Source organism: Pelophylax lessonae (assembly GCF_965119305.1).
Source record: "Pelophylax lessonae genome assembly, chromosome: 10".
Lineage (NCBI taxonomy): Eukaryota > Metazoa > Chordata > Amphibia > Anura > Ranidae > Pelophylax > Pelophylax lessonae.
Genome location: NC_138777.1, coordinates 157,695,836 through 157,722,489, shown reverse-complemented (window position 1 = coordinate 157,722,489; position 26,654 = coordinate 157,695,836). Strand labels below are relative to the sequence as shown.

The 26,654-nt window shown below is 42.9% G+C and overlaps 1 protein-coding gene across 1 annotated transcript in view; it reads left to right on the top strand.

The window, feature by feature from the left end:
• The window catches only part of SART1 (spliceosome associated factor 1, recruiter of U4/U6.U5 tri-snRNP), a gene marked incomplete at its 3' end in the record, with an annotated part of 162,008 nt that overhangs the window by 39,613 nt on the left and 95,741 nt on the right, over positions 1-26,654 (top strand). The window contains exons 8-13 of the mRNA XM_082270180.1: positions 6,987-7,083; positions 8,033-8,178; positions 8,258-8,464; positions 8,557-8,675; positions 14,405-14,526; positions 24,907-25,025. Of these exons, the coding sequence (XP_082126306.1) occupies positions 6,987-7,083; positions 8,033-8,178; positions 8,258-8,464; positions 8,557-8,675; positions 14,405-14,526; positions 24,907-25,025 (810 nt within the window). The remainder of the gene's footprint in view (positions 1-6,986; positions 7,084-8,032; positions 8,179-8,257; positions 8,465-8,556; positions 8,676-14,404; positions 14,527-24,906; positions 25,026-26,654) is intronic.

The following is a 26,654-nucleotide window of genomic DNA, read 5'->3' as shown; positions in this document are numbered from 1 at the left end:
ACCCGTTGTTGTCTTGTATTATGTATATATAGATGTTTTACAGGATGTCCTACGGTTCTCGAGAATACTGAAGGTGAGGACTAGGGCAATGCCTTTTATTTGATTGGGTGTTTCCTGTCCTGGTAGGAGGAGCCCTAGGTCTCATGGGCTGTCCTGGAAGACTACTAGAAAAGGAGTTACCGGTAAGTCTCACTTTTTCTTCGTTTTCGTCTTCTTCGTTAAAGTCGAGTTAAAAAGTCAGAAGGTTTTTTTATCTTGATGCATTTTATGCATTTAAGATAAAAAAAACTTCTGTGGTTAGCAGCCTCCCCAGCACCCACTAATACTTGCCTGAACCCGATTCCTGTCCAGCGATGTCAACAAGTCCCTCAGCCTTCTAGGACTCTCCCTCCTGATTGGTTGAGACACAGCCACGACGCCATTGGCTCCCGTGGCTGTCAGTCAGCCAATCTGAATGGACAGACAGAGCTGCAGCTTGGCTCGGTGCCGCCATAGCAAGCTTGTTGGCTGTGGGCCCCCAATTAAACACTCAATTGAAGGGAGGGGCCAGGAGCTGCAAAGAGGGACCCGAGAAGAGGAGGATCCGGGCTGCTCTGTGCAAATCCAACTGCCCAGAGGAGGCAAGTGTAACATGTTTGTGTGTGTTTTTTGTTTTTTCTTTTTTTTCTTTTTTTTAGTTTGAGACTTTACAATCACTTTAATGCCAAATACTTTTCATTTTGGTCTCATCTGACCACAACACTTTTCTCCCAATCCTTCTCTGAATCATTTAGATGGTCATTGGCATAACTGTACATGTGCCTTCTTGAGGGGGACTTGCCATGTTTGGAGGGAGAAAAATGCTGCCGATACACAAACCTTTTTTTTTTCCTATATTAATTTGACGTACGCTTTTTCAATGATGGGGAAAATTCGAAGTAGCAGAATAGAGAACTTCTCAGTCAAAGGAATTTTCATGTGGCTTTCGTTCAGAAATTACATTCATTTTAGGTGAAGTGACATTTTTTTTTATGTACAAAGAATATTCATATGAATATACTTGTCCAAAGATCGATAACGTGCATAGTCATTTTGGTGGCGGCCTAGCCCCTTACAGTACAGATAGTCACTACTATAAGGGGTTAATTTATACTGTGAAACAGTAAAATATATACAGTATCTCACAAGGGAGTACACCCCTCACATTTTTGTAAATATTGTATGATTTCTTTTCATGTGACAACACTGAAGAAATTATATTTTAGTACAACTCTAAGTGAAATATGTCCAAATTGGGCCCAAGTGTCAATATTTTGTGAGGCGTACATTATTTTCCAGCACTGCCTTAACCATCTTTGGCATGGAGTTCACCAGAGCTTCACAGGTTGCCACTGAGTCCTCTTCCACTCCTCCATGACGACATCACGGAATTGGTGGATGTTAAGAGACCTTGTTCTCTAACTTCCTTTTTAGGATGCCCCACAGATGCTCAATAGGGTTTAGGTCTGGAAACTTGCTTGGCCAGTCCATCACCTTTTACCCTCAGCGTCTTTATCAAGGCAGTGGTCGTCTTGGAGGTGTTTGGGGCCATTATTGTGTTGGAATATTGCCCTGCGGCCCAGGGAGGGGGATCATGCTTTCCTTCAGTATGTCACAGTACATATTAGGGGAAGAAGGTGTCAATAACCTGAACCATAAATATAGTACCTACTTCCTATTGTATTCGAAAAAGGGAGAATTTTTTTAATTAACACATTTTTATCTACTATAATATCCTATTTATCTAATCATCAAGTAGAGCAGAGATCGATATGCAACACTTAAAAACAGATCAGAAGTTAAATGTTTGAAAAAAATATAAACTGTGTGTGTGTGTGTGTGTGTGTGTATACACACACACACACACACACACACACACACACACACACACACACACACACACACACACACACACACACACACACACACACACACACACACACACACACACACACACACACACACACACACACACACACACACACACACACACACACACACACACACACACACACACACATATATATATATATATATATATATATATATATATATATATATATATATATATATATATCTCCCAACCCTCAAAAGAGGTAGACAAATATAAGGTTCTCTATCTGTTGATAAACTACACATATTAAAGTATTTTATCAGAAATGGCAACACCATTTTTATGTTGTCAAATGGGTGTAACCTATTAAACGCATATAATATAAGCTGAGCACCTAAGCCAATACCCGGTATCTGGAAAAAAAGAGCAACGAAAACTCTTTAGGGCTTCTAAAGGCACTGCTGAAATAACAATGTACAGCTTCAGTGGAGACACATTTTTCCCATGAGAACTCTTACAGGAGTGAATTTCCCTTTCTACAGGTAGATTTCTCCTCACTTCCTGTTGTCTCCCTCCGTTTGTAAGTAGGAGTCGTTTGTAAGTTGGATGTTTGTAACTAGGGGACCGCCTGTATATATATAAAACTAATACGCCTAGTCATAATAAAAATATACTATTCAATGATCTATGAAAGGTAATCGTATATCTATATTTTTTACCTTATAGATTGGTTAGCAATGCTACAGGGGCGCTACATTTTCATCTCAAACCATAAATGGACTCCATATTAATCTTCCTGATATCTAAGACAGACATAGGTACACCATGTCATGGTCGTATGAGTAAAGATATGCACATAGGATCTCCCAGAGTTTCCCAGTATATAAAACCAAGACATAGCTCACCTCAAAAGATCTTTAGTGAATACAAAGAAGAGTATCCGGATGGATCACAAGAACCAAGACTGAATAGTTGTTACATCATAGCACTCTCCTATACACATGTATAAAGAGGCCTGTATCCGTTTGACAAAAAATGCATATTCTAAGAAAGTTCAATAAAGTAGATGAATTTGCTTTTACCTGTGAACAGGAAGCTAGAGTCCCCTGATGGCAGCAGCATTGAGTCTGCCTGCCATCCCCTGCATTTATGTGGCTCCTGTCCAGTGACACCAGTCCCGCCGTATCGGCGTGTGACGTCACCAGACTTGGTCTTGTAGTACGCATACGCAAGTCCAGAACCCAGAACAGGCATCTGCCTATCGATGGGGACTGAGTCCCTACCAAAATGCATGAGCGCCCAGGGAGGACCAAACAGATACCCATGGTCCGCCCCTCACCACGATGCCACACATCCTCCGGAAGAGACGCACAACCCAGTCATTTCACAGTACATGTTGGCATTTCATGGTTCCCCAGTGCCGGCAGCACTCATGCAGCCCCAGACCATGACACTCCCACCATGCTTGACTGTAGGCAAGACACTTTTCTTTGTACTCCTCCTGGTTGCTGCCACACACGCTTGACACCATCTGAACCAAATAAGTTTATCTTGGTCTCATCAGACCACAGGACATGGTTCCAGTAATCCATGTACTTAGTCTGCTTGTCTTCAGCAAACTGCGGGCTTTCTTGTGCATCATCTTTAGAAGAGGCTTCCTTCTAGGACGACAGACATGCTGACCAATTTGATGCAGTGTGTGGCATATGGTCTAAGCACGGACAGGCTGACTGACTTTGGTCAGAGACATTCACACCAGTGGCCAGCTGGAGGTCACTTTGTAGGGCTCTGGCAGTGCTCATCCTGTTCCTCCGTGCACAAAAGAGCTGATGCCAGTACTGCTGATCGGTTAAGGACCTTCTACGGCTCCGTCCAACTCTCCTAGAGTAACTGCCTGTCTTTTGGAATCTCCTCCATGCTTTTGAGACTGTGCTGGGAGACACAGCAAACCTTCTGGCAATGGCATCTACTGATGTGCTGTCCTATGCAACCTCTATAGGGTCCAGGTATTGCCTCATGCTAGTAGTAGTGACACTGACCCTAGCTAACTGCAAAACTAGTGAAAAACAGAACAAATGAGTAGAGAAAAAAAATTTCAGTAGCCTTTACCTGTAAAACCATTCCTGTTTTAGGGGTTCTCTCATTGTTGCCCATCTTGTGCACCTGTCGTGAATTTCATTACCACCAAAGCAGCTGAAACTGATTAACAACCCCCTCTGCTACTTGGCTGATGAGATCGATATCCCATGAGTTTAACTGATTAACTGACCTGGTGCTGTACTCTGATTAAAAAGTGTTCCTTTCATTTTTCTGAGGTGTGTGTATATATGTATGTGTGTGTGTGTGTGTGTGTGTGTGTGTGTGTATATATGTGTGTGTATATATGTGTGTGTATGTATGTGTATATATATATATATATATATATATATATATATATATATATATATATATATATATATATATATATATATATATATATAATGTGTGTGTGTGTTTCGGACATGATTATGTCCTTCCATCAAGCTGCATGTATAGCACTAATGTTTTTTAGGTTGCCTTTTATCTTATCTTTATCATAAACACAGGTGTACCCCCCCCCCCCCACCGCTACTTCTGTGAATACCTGATTTAACCCATCCTTTATCTAATCTGCTTCCGCAAAGACACAGTATTTAGAGATTTATGTGTCCCTGTAAGACTCTCACTTTCTCTTATTCTATTTGAATCAAAAGCAAAATATAATTGATGGATATAGATCAATTTATATATAATATGAGAGAGAGAAAGATCTCTCTATGTGGAACTCCTAGCAAATATAAACCTACAAAGTATCACCTAGATTTATATGGGTTTGCATAGCATAAGCCCTACTGCTCCGCTTCAAAATCCATATTGATTTGGAAAAGCATCGGCACAATGTTTCAGGGCATTTCTTGATTCTTTCTTTTCTACAAATAAATTACACATATGAAAGAGAAAAAAAATCACTACTCCATAATTGTCACTATAAAATTTTCCTAATCTTACAGAAACAAGTATAGATCATAATCTTCAAACTGTATTGATGAACCATACAGTTTGAACAAAGATTATGTTCTATACTGGCTTCTGTAGGGTAAGGAAAATGTTTGGAAGCGTAGTTTTTTTTTTTTTTTTACTTTTATGTGTAATATTTTTGTAGAAAAGCGAATCAAGAAATGCCCTGAAACATTTATGCTTTTCTAAATCGATATGGATTTTGATGCTGAGCAGTAGGGGGTTAATGTAAGGCAAATCCATATAAATCCATGTGATACTTCGTATTTTTCTATTTGTTAGGAGTTCCTTATTACAATTTTTATTTAGTGTATAATAGGATGGAAGGTAGTTATATTATGCTTTTCATTCAATTAGAGTAAGAGATAATCATAAATGGACATACAAATCTCTAGATACTTTGTCTATGGAAGCAGATTAGATAAGGATGGGTAATTCAGATATTCACAGAAGTAGTGCTGATGGGATACACCTGTTTATGCCTACACTTGTGAGAGGGAAGCTAAAGGCAACCTAAAACATATTAGTGCTATACATGCAGCTTGATGAAGGACCTATGCATGTCTGAAACTGTGCAGTCGCTTGTTTGTGAATGCATACCTGCCTGTAAATGCATGAAAATATGAAGTTAAACTTACAATTATTGAAATTACAGCTCCAATGAACGTCTGATGGAAACAGATGAGTACCACATTAGATGTAATCCTGTGAAAAGGAACTTGTTACTCGGCAGAGTTGTCCCAACTTAAAGAAAAAAAGTGTGTGTGTGTATGTATATATGTGTGTGTGTATATATATATATATGTATATATGTATATATATATATATATATATATATATATATATATATATATATATATATATATATATATATATATATATATATATATATATATATATATATATATATATATATATATATATATATATATATATATATATATATATTTTTACACACAGGCAGTCCCTGGGTTACAAACAAGATAGGTTTGTTCTGACAAATTTGTATTGGAACAGGTACATTTTTAAGTGTAGCCCCAGCCAAAAGAATTGGGTATAGCGTTGCATGACTGTGCAATTGACAGTTAAAGCAATGCAGGTGCTGTATCGCACAAAAATTGCCTGATCATGCGGGATGGGTACATTTTTCCGGAGGTTAAGTGGTTAAATGTAATTGTAATGCCTTGTTTTACCTCCAGTTGATCAGCCTCCAGCTTCTCTGGGTACAAACGTATCATATGTACTTTGTGTAACGTCTTTGCACTGTACATCCCTGATTCTCCTCTTCTGGGGTCCCCCCCACCGGTCCTTGTGGCTCCTCCGATCTTCAGCGTGCCCCTATAACAAGCTGTAAAATGTTGTATAGAGTGCCCCTATAAAAGTATAAAAAACTTCTGTCTTTAGAACCACTCAGTTTATTCTCCTGCCCAGGGCTACATGTCCCATGAGGCATTGTTCCTCGCACATTCACATGCTCTGTACTGAGCTCTATGTACGCTGCACTGTATTTGCTCATAATTTCTGATATGTCCATACGGATTATATCTAATCAGGTGACCAACTAATCAAATATGAAAATATTTTCATCGATTATGCTGACTAGTTTTTTCAGCCTTACTGCCAGTGACCTAAGGCATACGGTAGCAAATAATCTTTCCCTTCTGGCCAGGTCAGGATGCCTTATGTTGGCTGCATTCCGTCTTCTGCTTTGTTTATGGTCACTTCAGTGACCATGAATTTATAGCAGAACTGTCCCAGACTCTGCTGATGATAAAAAAAAAAAAAAAAAAATGGCTCTAATCTCTGGCTGACAAGCCACTGATTAATACTATTAATAAAAAAAATGTTTTTCCAGCATCCTGGTAAATATTCTGATCTTCAATAATTTCATTGTCCACCTAAAATATGGGTAGTACAGCGTTCGGTGCTATAAAGTACCTGTAATAAAATGTATGCAGATTAGTCAGGAGCTGTCTTCATTGCAGTAGTTTTAAAGGTTTGCAGGTTTGTTCCAGATCCTGCCCTTTGTCTACCAACTTTATTAATATACTTTATACCTAATATGAAAGCAGCAAGCAATCTGTTTTCTGTTTTACAGAACTATACCTCTACAGATTTGCAGGGTCTGACTGTTGAACATAATGTGGATGCCTTCACGGAGGGACAGACTGTAATTTTAACACTCAAGGACAAAGGTAGGAAGTTTCAACAATGTTCACATACCTAAATATAGAAAGGGCAAATTACTCCTGTGCTTGAGGGGTGGCCTTGCGGCTGGTATCCTGAAAATGCGATTGAGGTCAAATTGTAGTAAATTCAAGCTGTGCTGCCACTCTCAACGGGTCGTGGTAACCCAAAGCAGACTGGAAAAGAGAAATGGACAGAGGGCGCACCAGCCTAGCGCATTATCTTTAAAACAATTTATTGTAATAGACATGTATACACATGATACTCACAAAACGATTATGAAACACAGGCAATAAGCAATGAGGGACCGCCAGGGGTCTCCACTAGGCATCCTTAGCTGCCACAGGTCGTGGAAAGGTGTAGACTTCAAAAAAACTCTTACGCGTTTCGTGGTGTCCCTCCCCCCCTTGATCAGAGCTACTGATGAAGGGGGAACACCCCGAAACACGTACCTCTTCTTCTTCTTCTTCTTCTTCTTCTTCTTCTTCTTCTTCTTCTACTTCTTCTTCTTCTTCTTCTACTTCTTCTTCTACTTCTTCTTCTTCTTCTTCTTCTTCTTCTACTTCTTCTTCTTCTTCTACTTCTTCTTCTTCTTCTTCTTCTTCTTCTTCTTCTTCTTCTTCTTCTTCTTCTTCTTCTTCTTCTTCTTCTTCTTCTTCTTCTTCTTCTTCTTCTTCTTCTTCTTCTTCTTCTTCTTCTTCTTCTTCTTCTTCTTCTTCTTCTTCTTCTTCTTCTTCTTCTTCTTCTTCTCTTTTTTTTTTTTTTTTTTTGTCTACATCCTTCTGCGGCAGCTGAAGATACCCAGTGGTCCCTCATTGCTTATTGCCCTTGTTTCATAATCGTGTTGTGTGTATAATGTACATACCTAAATATAGGTTGGACTTTAAACTAAACTGTGATGCAAGATATGTTTTTATATAGTAGTTTTTGTTTTGTTTTTTTTTTTCACCCCTTCAGGTGTTCTTGATGAAGATGAATCTGATGTCTTAGTTAATGTGAACATGGTAGATCGTGAGAAGGCAGATAAAAATGTTGAGCTAAAGAAAAAAAGACCGGATTACAAACCTTATGAAGAACAAGAGAGCGTGGATGACATGGTTGTTGTGAGTCTGCAGTTTTTAACTGGTCTTTTTCTTCATAGCATTTGATAGAAGATTCCTGAATTTATTTTTTTATCCTTAGCTCCGTCACAAATCTGTCCTTTCCAAATATGATGAAGAGATAGAAGGAGAAAAGAAGAAATCCTTCCAGCTGGAATCTGGGGGAGCAGTGGATGGTTCATGGGAAAAAGAACTGCAGTCGATTCGGGAAACTTTGCACAATCAAGCGCAATCCTTAGAACTTCCAGGGTTGAAACTTGCATCTGAGTATTATACACCAGAGGAGATGGTAAGATTGTAAAATTCAAGCCTAGAGTTTTTTTTTTCTTGAGCCTAATTTTAAAAAGCAAAATAGCATTTCCTTGTATTACTTTTAAAAAGGTCTCCTTCAAGAAAACAAAGAGGCGAGTGAAAAAGATACGCAAGAAGGAGGCGACCATTCGCGCTGAAGACCTCATACTTGTAAAGCCGGATGTTCGAGAGACTGATTTTGGTTCTAGGTAAGGACAAGGAAATTTTAGCATTTACCCTTTAGTTGTAATATAAAACTGTTTTGTTTTTGTTCTTTTCTGCGTTTTTATTTTTAATTTCACCATCTTCCAGCACCGCACGTTGGGGAGAGAGATGCTCAGCCTACTTAAAATGGGAAAGGCATCATACACCATAAAGAGAGCATAGTCTCCTCGGGATTGGTAGCCAGACACTGTTTTACCCATGATATGGGATAATTCTGTCTACTTTGTAGCGTAGGCCTCATTTGCATATGTATTGGATTATTGGTTATTTTTTTAGATGAATTTACATGCTTCTGTAGTATGCTGTGTCTCTATATATTATATGAACACACCACATTGGAGATTATTCAGAAGTAGGACTTCTAGTTGCTGAAGTTCAACTAGGTTTTCTCTTTAAGGCTGGGTTCAAACTGGTGCGATCCCAGACATCGTATGTGATTCGCACCGCATGCCTAGGCACATAACATGCGATGTCTGTGCAGTGCGAGTTCAGCCATAAAGTTTGCAGGCCAATATTCACCATTGCCCTGGTGTCGCAAACTCTGACCGAATGGGCTAAACTTTTTACGCCGTGACCTGGAGGGGGAGCAGCCCCCCCGCCCCCCTGCCTTTGCTGAGCTAGCGGACCAGTTGGTCCAAGGGCTGCAGTTTCTGTGATGCCTCCTTGGAGGCAGCTCCCCTGCTTGATAGATTGTCTGTGTCGGCAGCGGTCCTTAGGTGTGTGTTTTTTTTTTTTTTTTTTTTGTTTTTAAATGTTAGTCTGCGGCCTTAACTGATCTTCCTTTTTTTCAGTGATTTTGCCTGTTTGGAGCTACCCTGGATGACCACATTTAAAGGTCTCACAGGTTCTTTCCTTTAAATGTGCGCTTGTCCCCAGGCCGCTTACAGGCTCTCTTTGAGGCGGTGCAAGACCTGGTGCTTCAAGGGGTGATTGTTCTGTTTCCGACCTCTGAACGTTTTTAGGGGTTTTATTCAAACATGTTTACAGTTCAAAGGAAGGAGGGCAAGGTGCGTCCAATCCTGGACCTCAAGGCACTGAACTGCTTTGTGCGGGTACAAAAGTTCAGAATGGAGTTCAATCGCACGGTGGTGGCATCCCTGCATCAGAGGGCTTTCCTTGCCTCGACATGAAGGACGTTTACCTGCACATTCCAAGATGTGTCTGTCACCAGTGCATCCTCCGCTTTGCTGTGGGAGAGGAGCATGATCAGTTTGTTGCATTACCCTTTGGTCTTACATCTGCTCCTCAGGTCTTCACAAAAGCGTTGACCCCGGTGGTAGTGCTGTTACATCAGCAGGGGATAGCAGTACTGGGCTACCTTCTGCGAGTGGAGTCCTCTGCTGCTCTGATGGACGACATGGAGACCACTATATGGACTCTGAGGGAGTTTGGTTGGCTTCTGAATTTTCAGAAGTCTGCTCTGGTTCCTTCCACAAAGCTGGACTATCTGGGTCTGACTCTGGGCTTGACTCCAGCCAGAGTGTTCCTTCCTCTTGAACAAACTCTAGAAACTGCATGCTACAATTCATCTTCTGCTGTCCAGCAGATGGTCATCTCTCCAGACTTTCAAGCGGGTGCTGGGCCTGATGGTTTCTACTTTTTTTTTTTTTTTTTTAGGCAGTTCCGTCTGCACAGTTCCATATGAGGTCCCTGCAAAGGGACATTCTGGCCAAATGGAGCAAGTGTTCAAAGTCTCTGGACAATCGGATTCGGCTGAGCCAGGAAACAAAAGGGTCCCTGATCTGGTGGCTACGTTCTCTGGCACTTCGACAGGGCACATTCTTTCTCCCCTTGTATTGGACAGCGATCACCACGAATGCCAGCCTGTCCAGATGGGGAGGTGTCCCAGGCAGGAGCTCTGCTCGGGGGGTCTGGACACTGGAAGAGTCCAGACTACCAATCCAATGTCCTGGAACTCCAACCAATCAGACTGTGCCTAAATCATTTGACGGATCGTCCTCAGGGGTGTCCAGTGCAAATTAAATCTGACAACGCCATGACCGTGGCTTATGTCAGTCACCAAGGGGGGTTGGACAAGAAGTGTTTTGGTGGCTCTGGAGGTAGCTAGCATTCTACGGTGTTCAGAATGTTTTTGTTCCAGCCCACTCCGCCATACACATTCTAGGGGTGAAAAACTGCAGGCGAATTAACTCTGTCGTCAGGCGTTGGATCAAAGAGAATTGTCCCTTCTTCCGGAGAGCTGTGTCTCTGGTGGGGCACCCCCGAGGTGGATCTGTTGGTGTCTCGGCTCAACAGAAAGGTGCAGAGGTTTGTGCCATGGTCACGAGATCCTCTGGTGGCCCTGTAGGGCCAGTATTGTTTGATCTGCGCCTTCCTCCACTCAAGCTTCTGCCGAGACTCCTGCGCAGGATCAAGGCAGAAGGGATTCTGGTCATTTTAGTGGCTCTGGACTGGCCTCGCCGGTCTTGGTATGCCGACCTTGTGCGACTGGTCGCTGACATCCCTTGGAGACTACTCTCAAGGAGGATCTGCTGTCCCAAGGGCCGATCTTCCATCTTGCTTTACAGTCGCTGGCTTTGACGGCTTTGCTGTTGGTGTCGGTGATTCCAATTCAGTTTAAAAGCCAGGAAGTCTACCTCTAGGAAGATCTACCATCTTATGTGGAAAATAATTTCATGGTGAGAGCCTCTTGGGGTTCACCCTCACTCTTGGTGGCTAGGGTTTTGACCTTCCTTCAACTGGGGGTTGAGCAGAAATTGGCTTTGAGTACCATCAAGGGCCAGGTTTTGGCCTTGGTGGTTTTTAACGACCTTTGGCCACGCATTCCCTGGTGCATACCTTTCTTCAGGGGATTCGACACTTGGATCATCCAGTGCAGTCTCAGTTACTACCTTGGGACCTCAATTTGGTGCTCTGTTCTCCAGAAGCCTCCCTTTGAAAATATTCAGGAGATTCCCCCTGCTTACACTGTCCCAGAAGGTGGCCTTTTTGGTGGCAATCACTTCTGCGAACAGGGTGTCAGAATTAGCAGCGTTATCTTGTCGTTCACAGAGATAAGGTGGTTCTTTGCCCCTGTCCATCGTTCCTTTCAAAGGTTGTCTTTGACTTGCATTCCAATGAAGACATTGTGTTCCCTTCCCAGTCTCCCAGGCCAAAACAGCCTAAGGAAATTGTTCTGCATGCCCTGGATGTGGTTCTGGCGATTTCACATGTACCTGTCAGCCTCAGAATCTGTTGGGTATCGTCAAGAGGAAGATGAGACACCTCAGACCCAACAATGCAGATGAGCTAAAGGAGGTGTCTCATCTTCCTCTTGGCGATACCCAACAGATTCTCTATGGGATTTAGGTCAGGCAAATTTGCTGGCCAATTAAGCACAGTGATACCATGATCAATAAACCAGGTATGGGTACATTTGGCAGTGTGGGTAGGTGCCAATTCCTGCTGGAAATGAAATCCTCATCTCCATAAAGCTGGTCAGCAGAGGGAAGCATGAAGTGCTCTAGAATTTCCTAATGAATCCTAAATTCATTTAAGTGGCAAGGTGAATCTGCAGCCTAGTTACTCGGTCATGCAACCTGTACCCAATCAAAATTTTTATCATTTTTTTCACACAGAAAGCCCAAGTGTGAGGAAAGAAAGATTATTCATGGTTTAAGTCACCAGATAACACCATTGTCACTGATTCTGCTGAATCGTCTTTCTTTCCTCACACTTGGGCCTCTGTCCCAAGCACCATTGTCACTAAATGCTTGTTGTATACCCTATTGGTATTTACAGATTAAATACTATTTTTATTTTATTATTCACCTATTATTCTTCTCGAGTGATACAATGCTAATTTGTTATATACCCCTCACTTGCCCATAAAGTCCCACTTTATCTGGTTTGAGGCACCAGCAACCCCCAATACAATATACATATAGGGACGGCGGCAGAACCTACTTTAGTATATGTGTTCAAAAGAAATTTTCCCCCCTTCCAATTAGTGGTTATTATTTAGGGCTCTTTCACACGGGCGGTCCGATCAGATCCGCCTGTCAGTTTTTTAGGCGGATCTGATCGGATCCTCCATGCAGCTCTATGGGGCAGCGGGTGTCAGCGGAGGTCACCTCCGCTGACACCCGCTGCCATCCGCATCCGATCCTGTGCTGAAATCTGGACGGATGGAAACCCTATTTTTCCATCCGTTCAGTAATCGGAGCGGAGCGGATCTGATGAGAGCGGACAAGCGGTCCGCTCTCCTCCGATCCCCCATAGAGGGCAGCGGGTGCTGAGACACCTCCCTCTCCGCTCTGCAAGCGGAGACGGAGCTGTCATCCGCCCGGCTCAGCGGGGATCGCGGATCGATCCCCGCTGAGCAACACGGATCCGCCTGCGGAGGCGGACCGTGTGAAAGAAGCCTAAGTCTGTGTGAAGTTAGTCTACAAGCTATGGTGCCAATCATTGAAAATTGATCACACCTGATGTACCGACATTTCTTGAGGCCCTGGAATGTCAGGACAGTACAAATACCCCCAAATGACCTTCCAGGGTATTTAGTAAGAGGCATGGTGAGTTTTTTGAAGTTGTAATTTTTTCCCACAATTCTTGGGGAAAATTAAGACTTTTTTGTGTATTAAAAAAAAAAAAAAATTGTCATAATTTATTTCTCACACACAGTATATGCATACTTGCAATTACACCCCAAAATACATTCTATCTGGGTTCCTCCTGATTATGGCGATACCACATGTGTGAGACTTTTACACAGCCTGGCCACATACAGAGGCCCGATATTCAAGGAGCACCTTCAGGTGTTCTAGGAGCATAAATTACACATATAATTTCATATTTCTATATAATTTACAATAACGACCTATCACACTTTTGAAGGCCCTGGAGCACCAGGACAATGGAATTACCCACAAAATGACCCTATTTTGGAAAGCAAACACCCCAATGTATATTTTATGAGGCATAATGAGTCTTTTGAACGTGTCCATTTTTTTTCCACAAGTTTTTGGAAAATGTGGAAAGAAAATGAAAACGCGTTTTTTTTTTTTTCCAATTGTCAATTTATAGGATATTTCTAACAGAGTACCCGAGTACCTGATGGGCTGGTGACAGGTACTCGGGTACTTTGATGGGCTAGTGACAGGTCCTCTTTATTGGGGGGGCGGGCGCAATCAGTGTGTTTTGGGGTGCACTGTAATCGGTAACTAGCTGTTACCACAATCTCCTCCTCACACAGGATCAGTGTGTGAGGAGGAGAACACGGTGACAGCTAGTTACTGTGTTCTCTGTTGACACTCTGTGACCGGCTGATTGATTGACAGGCGGTCACGTGGTAAGCCAATTTCATTGGCTCTTTACCTTGATCGGGGATGGGCTCTGTCCGAGGGACGAGCCTCGTCCCCGATCGCCGCGCGCCCTCGGGGGCGCTCAGTAGCTGGGAGAGAGGGCCGCCGTCAAATGGCGGCCCGGATCGGTAAAGCCTTCCTGCCGCCGTCATTTTTCAATGAGGTGGTATGGAAGTGGTTAAAGTAATGCAGTGTCGTATTGCAAAAAATTGCCTGGTCATTAAGGGGGTAAAACCTTCTGGTTCAGAAGTGGCAAACCAACACAGTAACAGTGGACTTAAAGAAGCAGTATGGGTCCCAAGCACCCCTGCTCTAACTCTACCCCCACTCAATACCAAAAATGTGACTGGTGAACTCTAAATAGATCGCAATGTATTATTTTAATTCTTTAATTAAATTATTTTCTTTAGGTCCCGGGGTCGTGGTCGAAGGCGGGTTGAGGAATCAGATGAAGAGGAAATTATGATTCTTAAAGAGACCTTGCCACAATCTGATGACCTTCGAGTGGAGAGTATGGACATTAGTGATCATGGTAAGCTAATATGGTTAATTTGTTCATTGTTACAATTGGGAGATTAGTAACCCTGTAGTTTTAGATGTTAACGCTAACTCCACCTTTCAGATTGTTTTTTGGTGTAGCATGAAACATGCACAGTTTCCACTCTCCTACCGGATTGCAGGGTTATTTTTCCTGCTACCTCTTGTCCTATTTGAACTCAGTGACTGTTTGACTCCATCCACACAGCTTTGTCCTTCAACTGCAGTCAGTGAATCGCACATGTGATTCACTGATAGCTGTTGCATTGCTTGGCAGGCTTAAATGCCAAAAAAATAAACCAATTTTTTTTTTTTTTTTTTTGCTGCCCCAGAACATGATCAGCTCCTTAAGAACCAGGGGCTGCTTTTCTCATTGTACCACTTGCCGCCTTTCACATTTCCCTGATGCTGCCGATTTTTTCCGTGGAAGAGGTTAAGGCTGAAGAGTTGAGGTCTTTCACTGGGTGGAGTGTTGCTCCTTCTTTTTTTTTTTTTTTTTTTTTTTTTTTTCCATGCTATTTATACTAAAGGTAGCATCCGTGCTGGTTCTGCTTTGCAAGCACCATGTAAAACTCGGATATGTTCCTACTACGCAGGAACCTTGTCACTTTTGACACATCGACACCAGTTGTGTCTAGGTGAGTACCTGAGGGCTTGCCTAGCTACATACCGCCACCCAGGTGCGACATGTCTTCACATAGATGCAAGAGGGCACTGTCGCCGGTTACCTCAGCCCATACGATCTGTGTGTCCTCTGAGAGGTTTCAACACCTGCAATCTGGAGTCCAATGACCCTGTAGTTATAGGGTATACTTCTTCTGAATCTTCAGTTCCACTGGGTGAGTCCTCTACACCCGCCACTCTAGAATTTGTTTCCAAATTCACACATTTCCTTAGAACCACAGATGTTCAGAGTGTGCCCCAGCATCAATCTTGGCAGTCTATCTCTGACCTTCTTAAGACATTAACAGACTGGGCCATCAGTCCCTGTGACCATTTCTGATTCAGTTTCTGGGTTTCAATAGTCTATCTCAGAATCGCCTGTTTTTGAGGTTCCCTAGTCTCTTGCTGCCATCTCATAAATACCATGTTTCTTTTTTAGGCTTTGATGCAGTGCTTACTGTCCTACAGTTTGCTGTGTTAGAATAATTTTCCCTTTTTGAGGGAAAAATCTTTTTTTAAATAGTGGGTCTATTCTTTTAGGTCTGCCAGTGACCCACTATGAAACGGGAACACTAGTGGGCAGGTAGAATGGGTTGGGGCCCTCATAAATGATCTCTCCAGCACCAGAATGCTGAATGCCACCTGCTTGAGCAAGTGGATTAGATGTCTTGCCATGACTTGTTACAGGTGTCTTAACTTTTGGCCTGTACGGATCTGAGGTCTATACAGATTTACAGATGCATATGTACAGAGCACATTGCTTGGCCATAGAGGGACCTGCGTTTTTTGGTCTTAAACTTGATACTTTTAAGGATTCCACCAAAGGCCAGTGTTTACGCTTGCCTTCAAGGTAGGTGGTTATAGGAGAGGTCAGGTAAGTTTCATCCTTCATCATTTGCTTGTGCAGTAGAACCTCTGATGCTCAGCCCATGGGGCTCGAGGTCAGCCGTGCCTGCTGAAAAACCACTCGCATAAAGGTGCTGTCCCACTTATTAGGGGGAGGTGGGCAGATTGTTAATTTTATTTATTTTTTCTTGCTGGTTTACCTGTTCTCCTAACCCTATTTATGTATCTCCCCTAGTCTTCTTTGGATGCTTTCACCTTCTTGGACCCCTTGCTCCAGTCACTGTGCAATTGGTTCATCTGGGCCATCACTCTTCCTCAAAATGTATTTTTGAGGGCGTATAATGATAAACTCCACAGACACTACGTGGTTCTGCACTCAGTACTTTATTTTTTCCTCCACCCTTACCACACAGGAAGGGGAAATACATCATAGAATAGGAGGGAACACTGAAAAAGATGCAGTAACCGAAATGGCCACAAGATGGCAGTATATTAAACAACTATATCCCTTGTACATGAAGTTAACAATCTTACTCTCTTCTTAAGATAAAAAAAAAAGAACGGGTGAGTTTGACATAAAACATTGTCACACAAAAATGATTTTCAGAACACAGTAGCATTCAAGTGAGTTTGCGCATTTAAACAAACAAAATAAAAATACCAAGATATATGCTCAATGGACCAGATTTTACAGTTTCCATACACCCTCATACAGCGCTTTAAGAAGCATAAGAGAGGAAGCACCTTTTTTTGTCAAACAGTCAGCAAGTTGTGACTTGGCTGTTGACCAATGCACTTCTTTGATTTTATTAGCATGTATGAGCTCTTTGACACCGCTTATTTCTAATCTTAGTCTCTTCTCTGTGACCTGTTTTGTAGACTTAAGAGCGTCAAACAGGGAATGGTTATCTGTAACACAGATAAGAGGAAGAGCATTAAGATCAGCTTTACCAGTAGTGAGTTCAGAGTAGAGCATAGCCAAGAACATAGCATTGTCAATACCATCTGACATGGCAAGGGTTTCTCCTGCCAGTGTGCTTCTTACCACACGTCTAATTTTTTTAGATTGCCAAAACAGTGGGGAGAACTTTCCTGATTTTTCCATGAGGGCAATTAGAGCCCCACCCTGTGTACCTCCATCTGGAAGATTGCCCAGTGAAGCATCACTGAATACTACCAAACTCAAAATCCTCACTGTTACCCAAGTATTGAAACTTAAGTGTTACCTTCTCTGACTTAAGTTTACGGAGCACTTTGTTCACTTCATGTATGGACTGAACAGTAGCATTCTTAATGTTGGATGCTAGGCTACATGTGTCAAACATAACATCTGGTCTTGTTTGTTTAGCAACCCACAGAACCTGTCCTATTTTGGATCTGAGTTGTTCTCTTTCTTTCTCATTCAGTGGGGCCTCTCTCTGTACAGCACGTGTTGCCTGCAAATGAATTGGTTGTAGGTTTTCAATATAACTGTGCTGATGCACCTGTACTACACCACCCACAGTAGCAATGTTCATCCCCACATACGAAAAACTCTCACACTCTTCACGACCCACGTGAAATGCAGATTTAAGCACAGGGATGACATTGGTTACAAAATGCTCTGAACCTGCCCAAAAAAAATCATCCGCATGGCATGCCAGTACTCCTGTTACCTCAGACTGCTCATTCTGCCAATAAAACACTGCAGGATCAACCCGTGACATTTTACCCCCACTTTTCAGCATGAGTTCTTTGACCTTGTTGTACCAGTAGAGGGAAGCATCTGCAAGTCCATACACACATTTCTTTAGTTTCCACAACACATTGTCCACGCTCGCTTCTGGTGGGGGACGAATGTAAATGTCTCTTAAGAGTTCCATTCCCTGCAAAAAAGCAGACTTAATATCCATAGAGTTCACTTGCCATTTGTTTTGACAAATAACAGCTAACAGGAGCCTGAGTGATTCTGATGCACATGTGGGAGAATCTTTCTGTAATTCATGCATATTGACTTCTTCAAAACCTCTCGCCACAAGGCGGGCTTTGGGAACAACACCACTAGAAGTTTCCTTTAACGTACAGACCCATCTAGTAGAGATACATTTCTGACCTTTGTCTGTGACTTCTTCGTAAACATTATTATTTTGCCAGTTGTCAATCTCTTGCTGTTTAGCAGCATCAAAAGAGATGTCTTTGGTAATAAGTACATCGCCATCGGTGTTCTCACATTCAGTGAGAAGATCATCAACTTGTGACATGTCTAAAGCTTCCTTTTGACCCTCGTTGCCATTTGGTTCAAGATACTGCACGTTGTACCAGTTTCTATATTGCCCTTTTGCTTTCCCTGCTCTGCCTAAAACTCTGGCCGTGTGTTTTGTCTCATCATTTCTGTTTGTAAATGTCACTGTCTGACCTGTTTTCAGTTTGACACCCGTGGAACCCACTGTATGTTAGTAGCATCCCTCTCATTAGTTTGTCTCACATCTTCTCTATCATCTGTTTGTGTTTTCATGGATTTGCACTTCTCTATTCACACTCATTTCATCATCTGAATTTTCTGACATATCAGTGTGTATTACATTTTCTTTTTCTGTACTATCTCCAGGAATATCAGGTAGTACAAGTGTATCCCCATCCTGTGCATTAACTTTATTCAGCCTGGACTGGTGTACTCTGACAAGGATACCACCATGTCTGACAAACACTACAGAGCCATCTTGACCGATAACTACAGCAGGACCTTTCCACTCTGTACTGTCTGCTCGTTTGTAGTACACTCTGTCTCCTGTCTCATACTTTTCATCTGTAGGCCTAAGCTGCTTTCGTAAAGCTCTTTTTATTCTTTCTGAGCATTCCACCTCTGTGAATGCTCTTCTGGAAGCATGCAATGCTGCTAGGTGCTGTCCTACTCTAGTACTCATAGAAGTGCCTTCTAGAGCAGGCAGTTTATTAACCAGAATGGAGGGAAGATTAGGACTGTGACCAAACACCAGCTGGTGTGAACTATAACCATGCACATTAATCATACTGTTCTTGGCCATTAAAGCCCAGTCTAGAGCAGTCTGCCAGCCACACCCGTTTTCCCTTTTCACCTTCAGAAGAATCTCAGTCAGAGTCATGTTGTGTCTCTCCAGCAGCCCGTTGCTCCAAGGACTGTATGCCGCTGTGGTCTTCATCTCAATGTTGAATTTTTCTGCCATCTCTCTTATCTCCTCATTATTGAACTCACCACCGTTGTCAGTGTATATCCGTTTTGGGGCACCATGAACACTTATCCACGAGTGAATGAAAGAGTTGACACATTTCAGAGTCTTTCTTTGTTCTCACAATGTTTCCACCGCTGAAGCGTGTGAAATGGTCAATGATGTGGAGGTACCATATGCCAGGTTCCAGCTCATGTAAATCCATTGCCACCGTCTCATTGTACTCTGAGGCTAAAGGCAAACCCACAGCAGGCCTGGGCTTGGGTCCTATTATATCTTTGACATACCTCACAGTTACGGATAATCTCTTGCAGAGTAACTGGATAGTCTTTGTCAGTATTTCCAGAGCTGAGGATAAGCCTCTGCAGCCGGTCTGCAGAGGCATGGCAAAACTGTTTGTGAAGCTTCAGGAGAATTTTACGCTTCTCTTTTGTAGACCTCTCTGCTGTGATGACAAGAACTTCACTTTCATTGGTGTCCACTTCAGTATTACCATCTCTAATGTCGACACAGTAGTGTCCCGAACTAGTGAGCTCAAGAGGCACTGGTTGCTTGAACATGACAACTTTGTCATTCTCCATGTCTAAAACCGTTCCTGCTCTCTTTAGAGCCATTTTGCTCAGCAGTAAAGGGATATCAACAGGAACAACTTCCGTTTCAATGTGACATTTTGTTGGTCCGATCTTAGCGGGAAGCTTTACCTTTCTGTAGGAGTGTACCACCTGACAATCACCAAATCTGAAAGGTCTACAGCTTGAAGATTCTGTTTGCATCAGTTTGTTTATTTGGCTTTGGCTCAGGTCTTTCATGTAACTATCCAGCCACTTTTCACCACAAACAGTACGTGTGCATGCTGTGTCAATGATAGCTGATCCCAGTGATTCAGTTAGGAAGATCTCCGAGTCCGTCATAACTTTTGTAAACAGTGTAATGTTACACTCTTCGACATTTTCATCTTCTGCTAGCTTTACTTCATTTCTCTGATGAGGACAGTCTTTGGCCCAATGGTACGTGCTCTGACAAATTACGCATTTTGTTCGCTTACCATATTTGTCGAGCGGGTTTGTACCTTGCTGTGGCTGCCACTGTCTATTCTGTGACTGGCTGTTCCGTCTGAATTTACCTGGTGGCCTCTGCTCCGTGAAAAACGCCGCATCTTGAGTCAAGCTGCCTCCACTTGCTCCACTGGTTTTTCCTCCGAAAATCCGTTTTTAACGCTGACTTCATGGATGCAAATGTTAAATCCGTGCACGCTGTAAGTGCTAGCTGCCTACTCTTCTCTTCAAGACAAGCCGTGTCCAGTAGTTTAAACGCTAACACAGCGTCAGGCAAGGTCATGTTGTATTTCTTCATGCGGTTGTATCTCTGCTCAAAGTCTATGATGTAGTCTGCCATGGACATTGCGCTGTCTTTGGAAATCGAGTCGAAATGAGAGTACGCTTCATAAGCGCGGTCTTTTTCTTCTCTCAAGAATAGAGTCCAGCTTAGCTAACAAGGTTTCCATACCATTGTCTTCATTCAGATCGCTCGCGGGTATTTCCAAAGCGGTCTCTCTGGCTCGCCCCTCGAGCCCTAACACCACCGCTAGTGCCTGCTTCTTCTTGTCCAAATCCGTAACAAGTTTCCAAATACTAATTTCATTTTTCCAGCACTCGTATGGTCTGATTTTCATCAAACTTAAGTGGTACTCTATAGTTGGAAACCATCCTCTGCTACCATTGATAAACTCCACAGACACGACGTGGTTCTGCACTCAGTACTTTATTTTTTCCTCCACCCTTACCACACAGGAAGGGGAAATACATCATAGAATAGGAGGGAACACTGAAAAAGATGCAGTAACCGAAATGGCCACAACATGGCAGTATAGTAAACAACTATATCCCTTGTACATGAAGTTAACATAAGGCCTTCAGCAATATCTGGTACTCCTTACCGTTCTTCTGAGGGACTCTCTCTAAGTGTACTGTACCGAGTTTTAGCTCTCCCAGTGTCATCCATGCACAAATATCACTTTTGATATACAGGTCCCTCTCAAAAAATTAGCATATTGTGATAAAGTTCATTATTTTCTGTAATGTACTGATAAACATTAGACTTTCATATATTTTAGATTCATTACACACAACTGAAGTAGTGCAAACCTTTTATTGTTTTATTATTGATGATTTTGGCATACAGCTCATGAAAAACCAAAATTCCTATCTCAAAAAATTAGCATATTTCATCCGCCAATAAAAGTGTTTTTAATCCAAAAAAAGTCAACCTTCAAATAGTTATGTTCAGTTATGCACTCAATACTTGGTCGGGAATCCTTTTGCAGACATGACTGCTTCAATGCGGCGTGGCATGGAGGCAATCAGCCTGTGGCACTGCTGAGGTGTTATGGAGGCCCAGGATGCTTCAATAGCGGCCTTGAGCTCATCCAGAGTGTTGGGTCTTGCGTCTCTCAACTTTCTCTTCACAACATCACACAGATTCTCTATGGGGTTCAGGTCAGGAGAGTTGGCAGGCCAATTGAGCACAGTAATACCATGGTCAGTAAACCATTTACCAGTGGTTTTGGCACTGTGAGCAGGTGCCAGGTCGTGCTGAAAAATGAAATCTTCATCTCCATAAAGCTTTTCAGCAGATGGAAGCATGAAGTGCTCCAAAATCTCCTGATAGCTAGCTGCATTGACCCTGCCCTTGATAAAACACAGTGGACCAACACCAGCAGCTGACATGGCACCCCAGACCATCACTGACTGTGGGTACTTGACACTGGACTTCAGGCATTTTGGCATTTCCCTCTCCCCAGTCTTCCTCCAGACTCTGGCACCTTGATTTCCGAATGACATGCAAAATTTGCTTTCATCCGAAAAAAGTACTTTGGACCACTGAGCAACAGTCCAGTGCTGCTTCTCTGTAGCCCAGGTCAGGCGCTTCTGCCGCTGTTTCTAGTTCAAAAGTGGCTTGACTTGGGGAATGCGGCACCTGTAGCCCATTTCCTGCACACGCCTGTACACGGTGGCTCTAGATGTTTCTACTCCAGACTCAGTCCACTGCTTCCGCAGGCCCCCCAAGGTCTGGAATCGGTCCTTCTCCACAATCTTCCTCAGGGTCCGGTGACCTCTTCTCGTTGTGCAGCGTTTTCTGCCATACTTTTTCCTTCCCACTGAGGTGCCTTGATACAGCACTCTGGGAACAGCCTATTCGTGCAGAAATTTCTTTGTGTCTTACCCTCTTGCTTGAGGGTGTCAATGATGGCCTTCTGGACAGCAGTCAGGTCGGTAGTCTTACCCATGATTGCGGTTTTGAGTAATGAACAAGGCTGGGAGGAGTTAAAAGCCTCAGGAATCTTTTGCAGGTGTTTAGAGTTAATTAGTTGATTCAGATGATTAGGTTAATAGCTCGTTTAGAGAACCTTTTCAAGATATGCTATTTTTTTGAGATAGGAATTTTGGTTTTTCATGAGCTGTATGCCAAAATCATCAATATTAAAACAATAAAAGGCTTGCACTACTTCAGTTGTGTGTAATGAATCTAAAATATATGAAAGTCTAATGTTTATCAGTACATTACAGAAAATAATGAACTTTATCACAATATGCTAATTTTTTGAGAGGGACCTGTAAGTAGTGTTGGCTCCTGTATTAGGACCAGTGCCTTTTTCTTGACATCCCCATTGTGGCACACTCAGGCAACACCCTGCAGAGAGTGTAGGCATAATGGATCCTAGTAGACAAGATCTGCCCAAAGGGGTTACTTGCCTGCAAGACCTCACTGGTCTGGTCTTGTCAGGTTTCAGCATTGCAATATGTACCCTGTAGACCAGAGTAATCACAATAGTTACTCAATGCAAGGGTACACCGCATATTTACCCTAAAGCAGTATTAAGCCCAAAAGCAAACATTTATTATGTTGCTTACAAATTCTTAGATGTGATGGGTGTATTAATTTCCTTTTTTAGGCTTCTCTATTTGGCTGGTGATCTAGCCAGCAAGACCGTTGTTTTTCACCAGCTCTATCTCTCCGGAAGAATGAATCTATTTACATAGATAAAACAAACCAATTAACATTAATGGCTGATTAAAATGATTAGCTCTAATTTATTATTGCAAAAGCTTTATCCCGAAGGGAAAAAACTACCGTAACTGATTATATCCCTATCCTTTTTGAGGTTAAACCCCTTTTCTGTGAATGATTCGCAACCGATTGCGTAATGTCTTTTGAGCACTCCTTTTTGTTTTTGCCTTCAGTCAGGTGAAAGGTCTTCATCTTACTGATGAGCTTTCTTTTGATCCACAGATGATGTGGGATGGGTATCAGAAGAGTTCATAGACCTAAAACTTGAGGCCAAGATTAGACAGGTTTGTTCTTCAGCAGATGCCGTTGAGGTTGCCCCAGAGACACCTCTGGCATACCAGCAGGGATCTCTTTAGCATAGAGCTTGGATCTTCAATGCCTACCCTTGTGAAGGTGTTTCATTTGCACCCTATCTCTTCAGGGATTTAATTCCTGAGTTTGTTCGTCCCTTGAGCCAAATGGTGTTCTCCCCAAGAAAAGAAAAAGGAGGCGCAAACACCTAGTGCATTACCCGTGGTGACTGTTTAACCTTTTAAAAAAAAAAAAGAAGAGACTGAATAGAGGACGAAACGCATTAGTGGTCCTATCTACAAGGACATGTTCCATTTCATGTGTGGTGGATTCTTGTAACACGATTTTAACAATCTTCATGTGAGTATGCATTTGGCATTTTATTAAAAATTGTATTAACGGTGACCACGGGTAATGCACTAGGTGTTTGCGCCTCATACTTTTCTTTCATGCACCTGGGTCTTCCAGAGGCTGAACCCCGTTCTCTGACCACATTAGGTTGTGGCGCTTTATCCTTCTGTATAGGAGATTGCCGTTCTACCTGTTTTAGTAGGTTATGGGTGATCAGCTTCTTTCTTGATCCTGATTTCAGTGATTTTCCTTTTGGTCTGCAGTAATTTTTCCTTTGGGTGATTATTCTATACTGACTTTGAGTGTCTGGTCATGTGGTAGGTTCTTCCATTTGATAGGGGGGGGGGGCTTGGCTTTATAAGGTGTTAGATTTGAGTGTTGGTCATTCTAGGTTTGTTGGCCTTAAGTTGGACTGCTTTTGGACATCCTGACCGTATCAGAATTTGTGTGACATTCAATGAATGGGTGAGAAAGAAGAATTGGGTTTTTTGTTCTTGCTGTAAAATTATTTTCTTGCAGTTCATTGGAGGTTATCCTGAGCTTGCTATTTTTTTTTTTTTTTTTTTTTTGCCTGTAGTCCAATTCTCCTGTAGGTACAGAATGCCTAGGTCTCTCGGTCGGCTTCAAGTAAAGTCATGCAGAGCCCTTTTTTTTTTTTTTTTTTTTTTTTTTTTTTTGGTCCGCACCAGTATCTAATCGCATGGTTGTTCCTGACCGAATTGACAGTTCGCACTGCTATATGCAAACTAATCTGGGGGTGTCATAACTTTTTGTACTGACACTCCCAGCAGTTCACATATAGCAGTGTGAACTGTCCGCTAGTCGGTTGCGATGCCGGACCCCGCAGTGGATTTGCAGGGTTCCCGCATCACACCAGTGTGAACCCGCACGTAACCACAAGTGAAAAAAAAACCCTATTCCTGTGTTTTCCCTAAACAAAAGGTTTGAATAAACCATGCTTCTTTTTCCAGAGATGATTCCAGACTCACCGTTTGCTTTGGAAGAAGATGAATTGGAGACTGAGTTGGAAAAACAGCTGGAAAAAAATAGACGTCTAAAACAGCTGCAGCAGCAGAAGGATACTGAGAAGGTATGCATGCACAATATTTTCTATTATCTGTCTATGTGGATGTTATGATTCGTGTAACTGTAATTGATGTATACATTACGGTTTCTGTAGTTGTGAGGGCTGCTAATATTCAAATTAGCAGATTTCACAAACCAAACGGCCTCGAATTGTGTATGTTCTTCTCTGCTTCAAGATTAAGGGCAGTAAGAGGCAAATTGTGTCTGTGCCCACACTCCTCACTGATAAACATTTCATGCTGTAGCCGCAAATTGCTCCAAATTTGAATTCTTAAAGTGGTTGTTAACCCACTTTTAACAACTTTAAATCCTCTCTGCACCCTGATTACAAATGCTCCTTTCACTGTCTCTCTATTACCTAAAAAAAAACATGGCTGATGCTGCCAGTTTCTTCCCTCCCCCCTGCAAACTGACCACGGTATATAATGGCTGCTGAGCCCTTTTTTACGCGCTTCCGTCATCCGCAGCTCTATACTCCTCTCCCCCCTCCCTGCCTGTCTGCTCCTGTGTCAGTGCCCACCCCCTCCCCTCCTGCTGCTATTAACTTTTATTATCCACCTAAAATCGTCTGTGTACCCTGATTACAAGTGCTCCTGTCTCTGTTCTAAAAAAAAAAAAATCCAGTTTTTACCATATTTGAGAGCGGCTCCTGGCGATCACGTGACCGGTTGGCTCTGGAGGATAATAGAAGTTTTAATAGCAGCAGGAGGGGAGGGGGCGGACACTGGAGCAGAGAGGGAGGGGGGAGTCTCTCTCTCTCTCTCGTTCTCTCTCGTTCTCTCTCTCTCTCGTTCTCTCTCTCTCTCGTTCTCTCTCTCTCTCGTTCTCTCTCTCTCTCGTTCTCTCTCTCTCTCTCTCTCGTTCTCTCTCTCTCTCTCTCTCTCTCTCTCGTTCTCTCTCTCTCTCGTTCTCTCTCTCTCTCGTCCTCGCTTTTTTTTTTTTTTTCTGTTCCTCTGAGAACTTCAATCAACTGCCGGACTGGGCGACTGACTGGATATCCTAGATCCTTACGGTCTTCCCAGTCTGGCCAGCAAGCGCAACCCGACCGCCGCGCTAGATTGGCCGCGACATGGCCCCACTGGATGGGGGCTGGCTGGCGAGTTACACGCCTCATGAGGATGCATAGCCCTGGCCACGGCCCCAGTCATGACCTGAGTTGCTGATGGCTGCAGCACCCCTATTCCAAGATGGTGCGGTGGTCTGCCTGGAGCGGTGCCTGCCCGGTCCCAAGGTGTGGTAAGTAGTGTTCCCCCTTCTGGTGGTTTTTCAGGGTGGGAGTGGGCCCCTCCCTGGGTTGGTCGGACACACAAGTGCCCTTCCTTCCCTTTTTGTTACTCCCCTTCGCTATCGGAGTCCCTCTGCGGACCACCCCCCATTTACCCACGGCTAGTGGATGCACTGATTGTATCAGTGCAGGAAACTTTGGATTTGGAGGAAGCAGCTACTGCTGCGCAGGTGCAATTTGGTACCCGCAGAGCCTCCAAAGTGGCAAAGGGGTTTCCCTTTTCTGCCTATTTCGAAAACCTTGTACAGAGTCAGTAGCGTTCCCCCAAATGCTCTCATTGGGTCTCTAAACTTTTGCTAGAAGGTATCATTTTGAGGAGTCCCTGTTAAAGAAACTGACAGTACCACT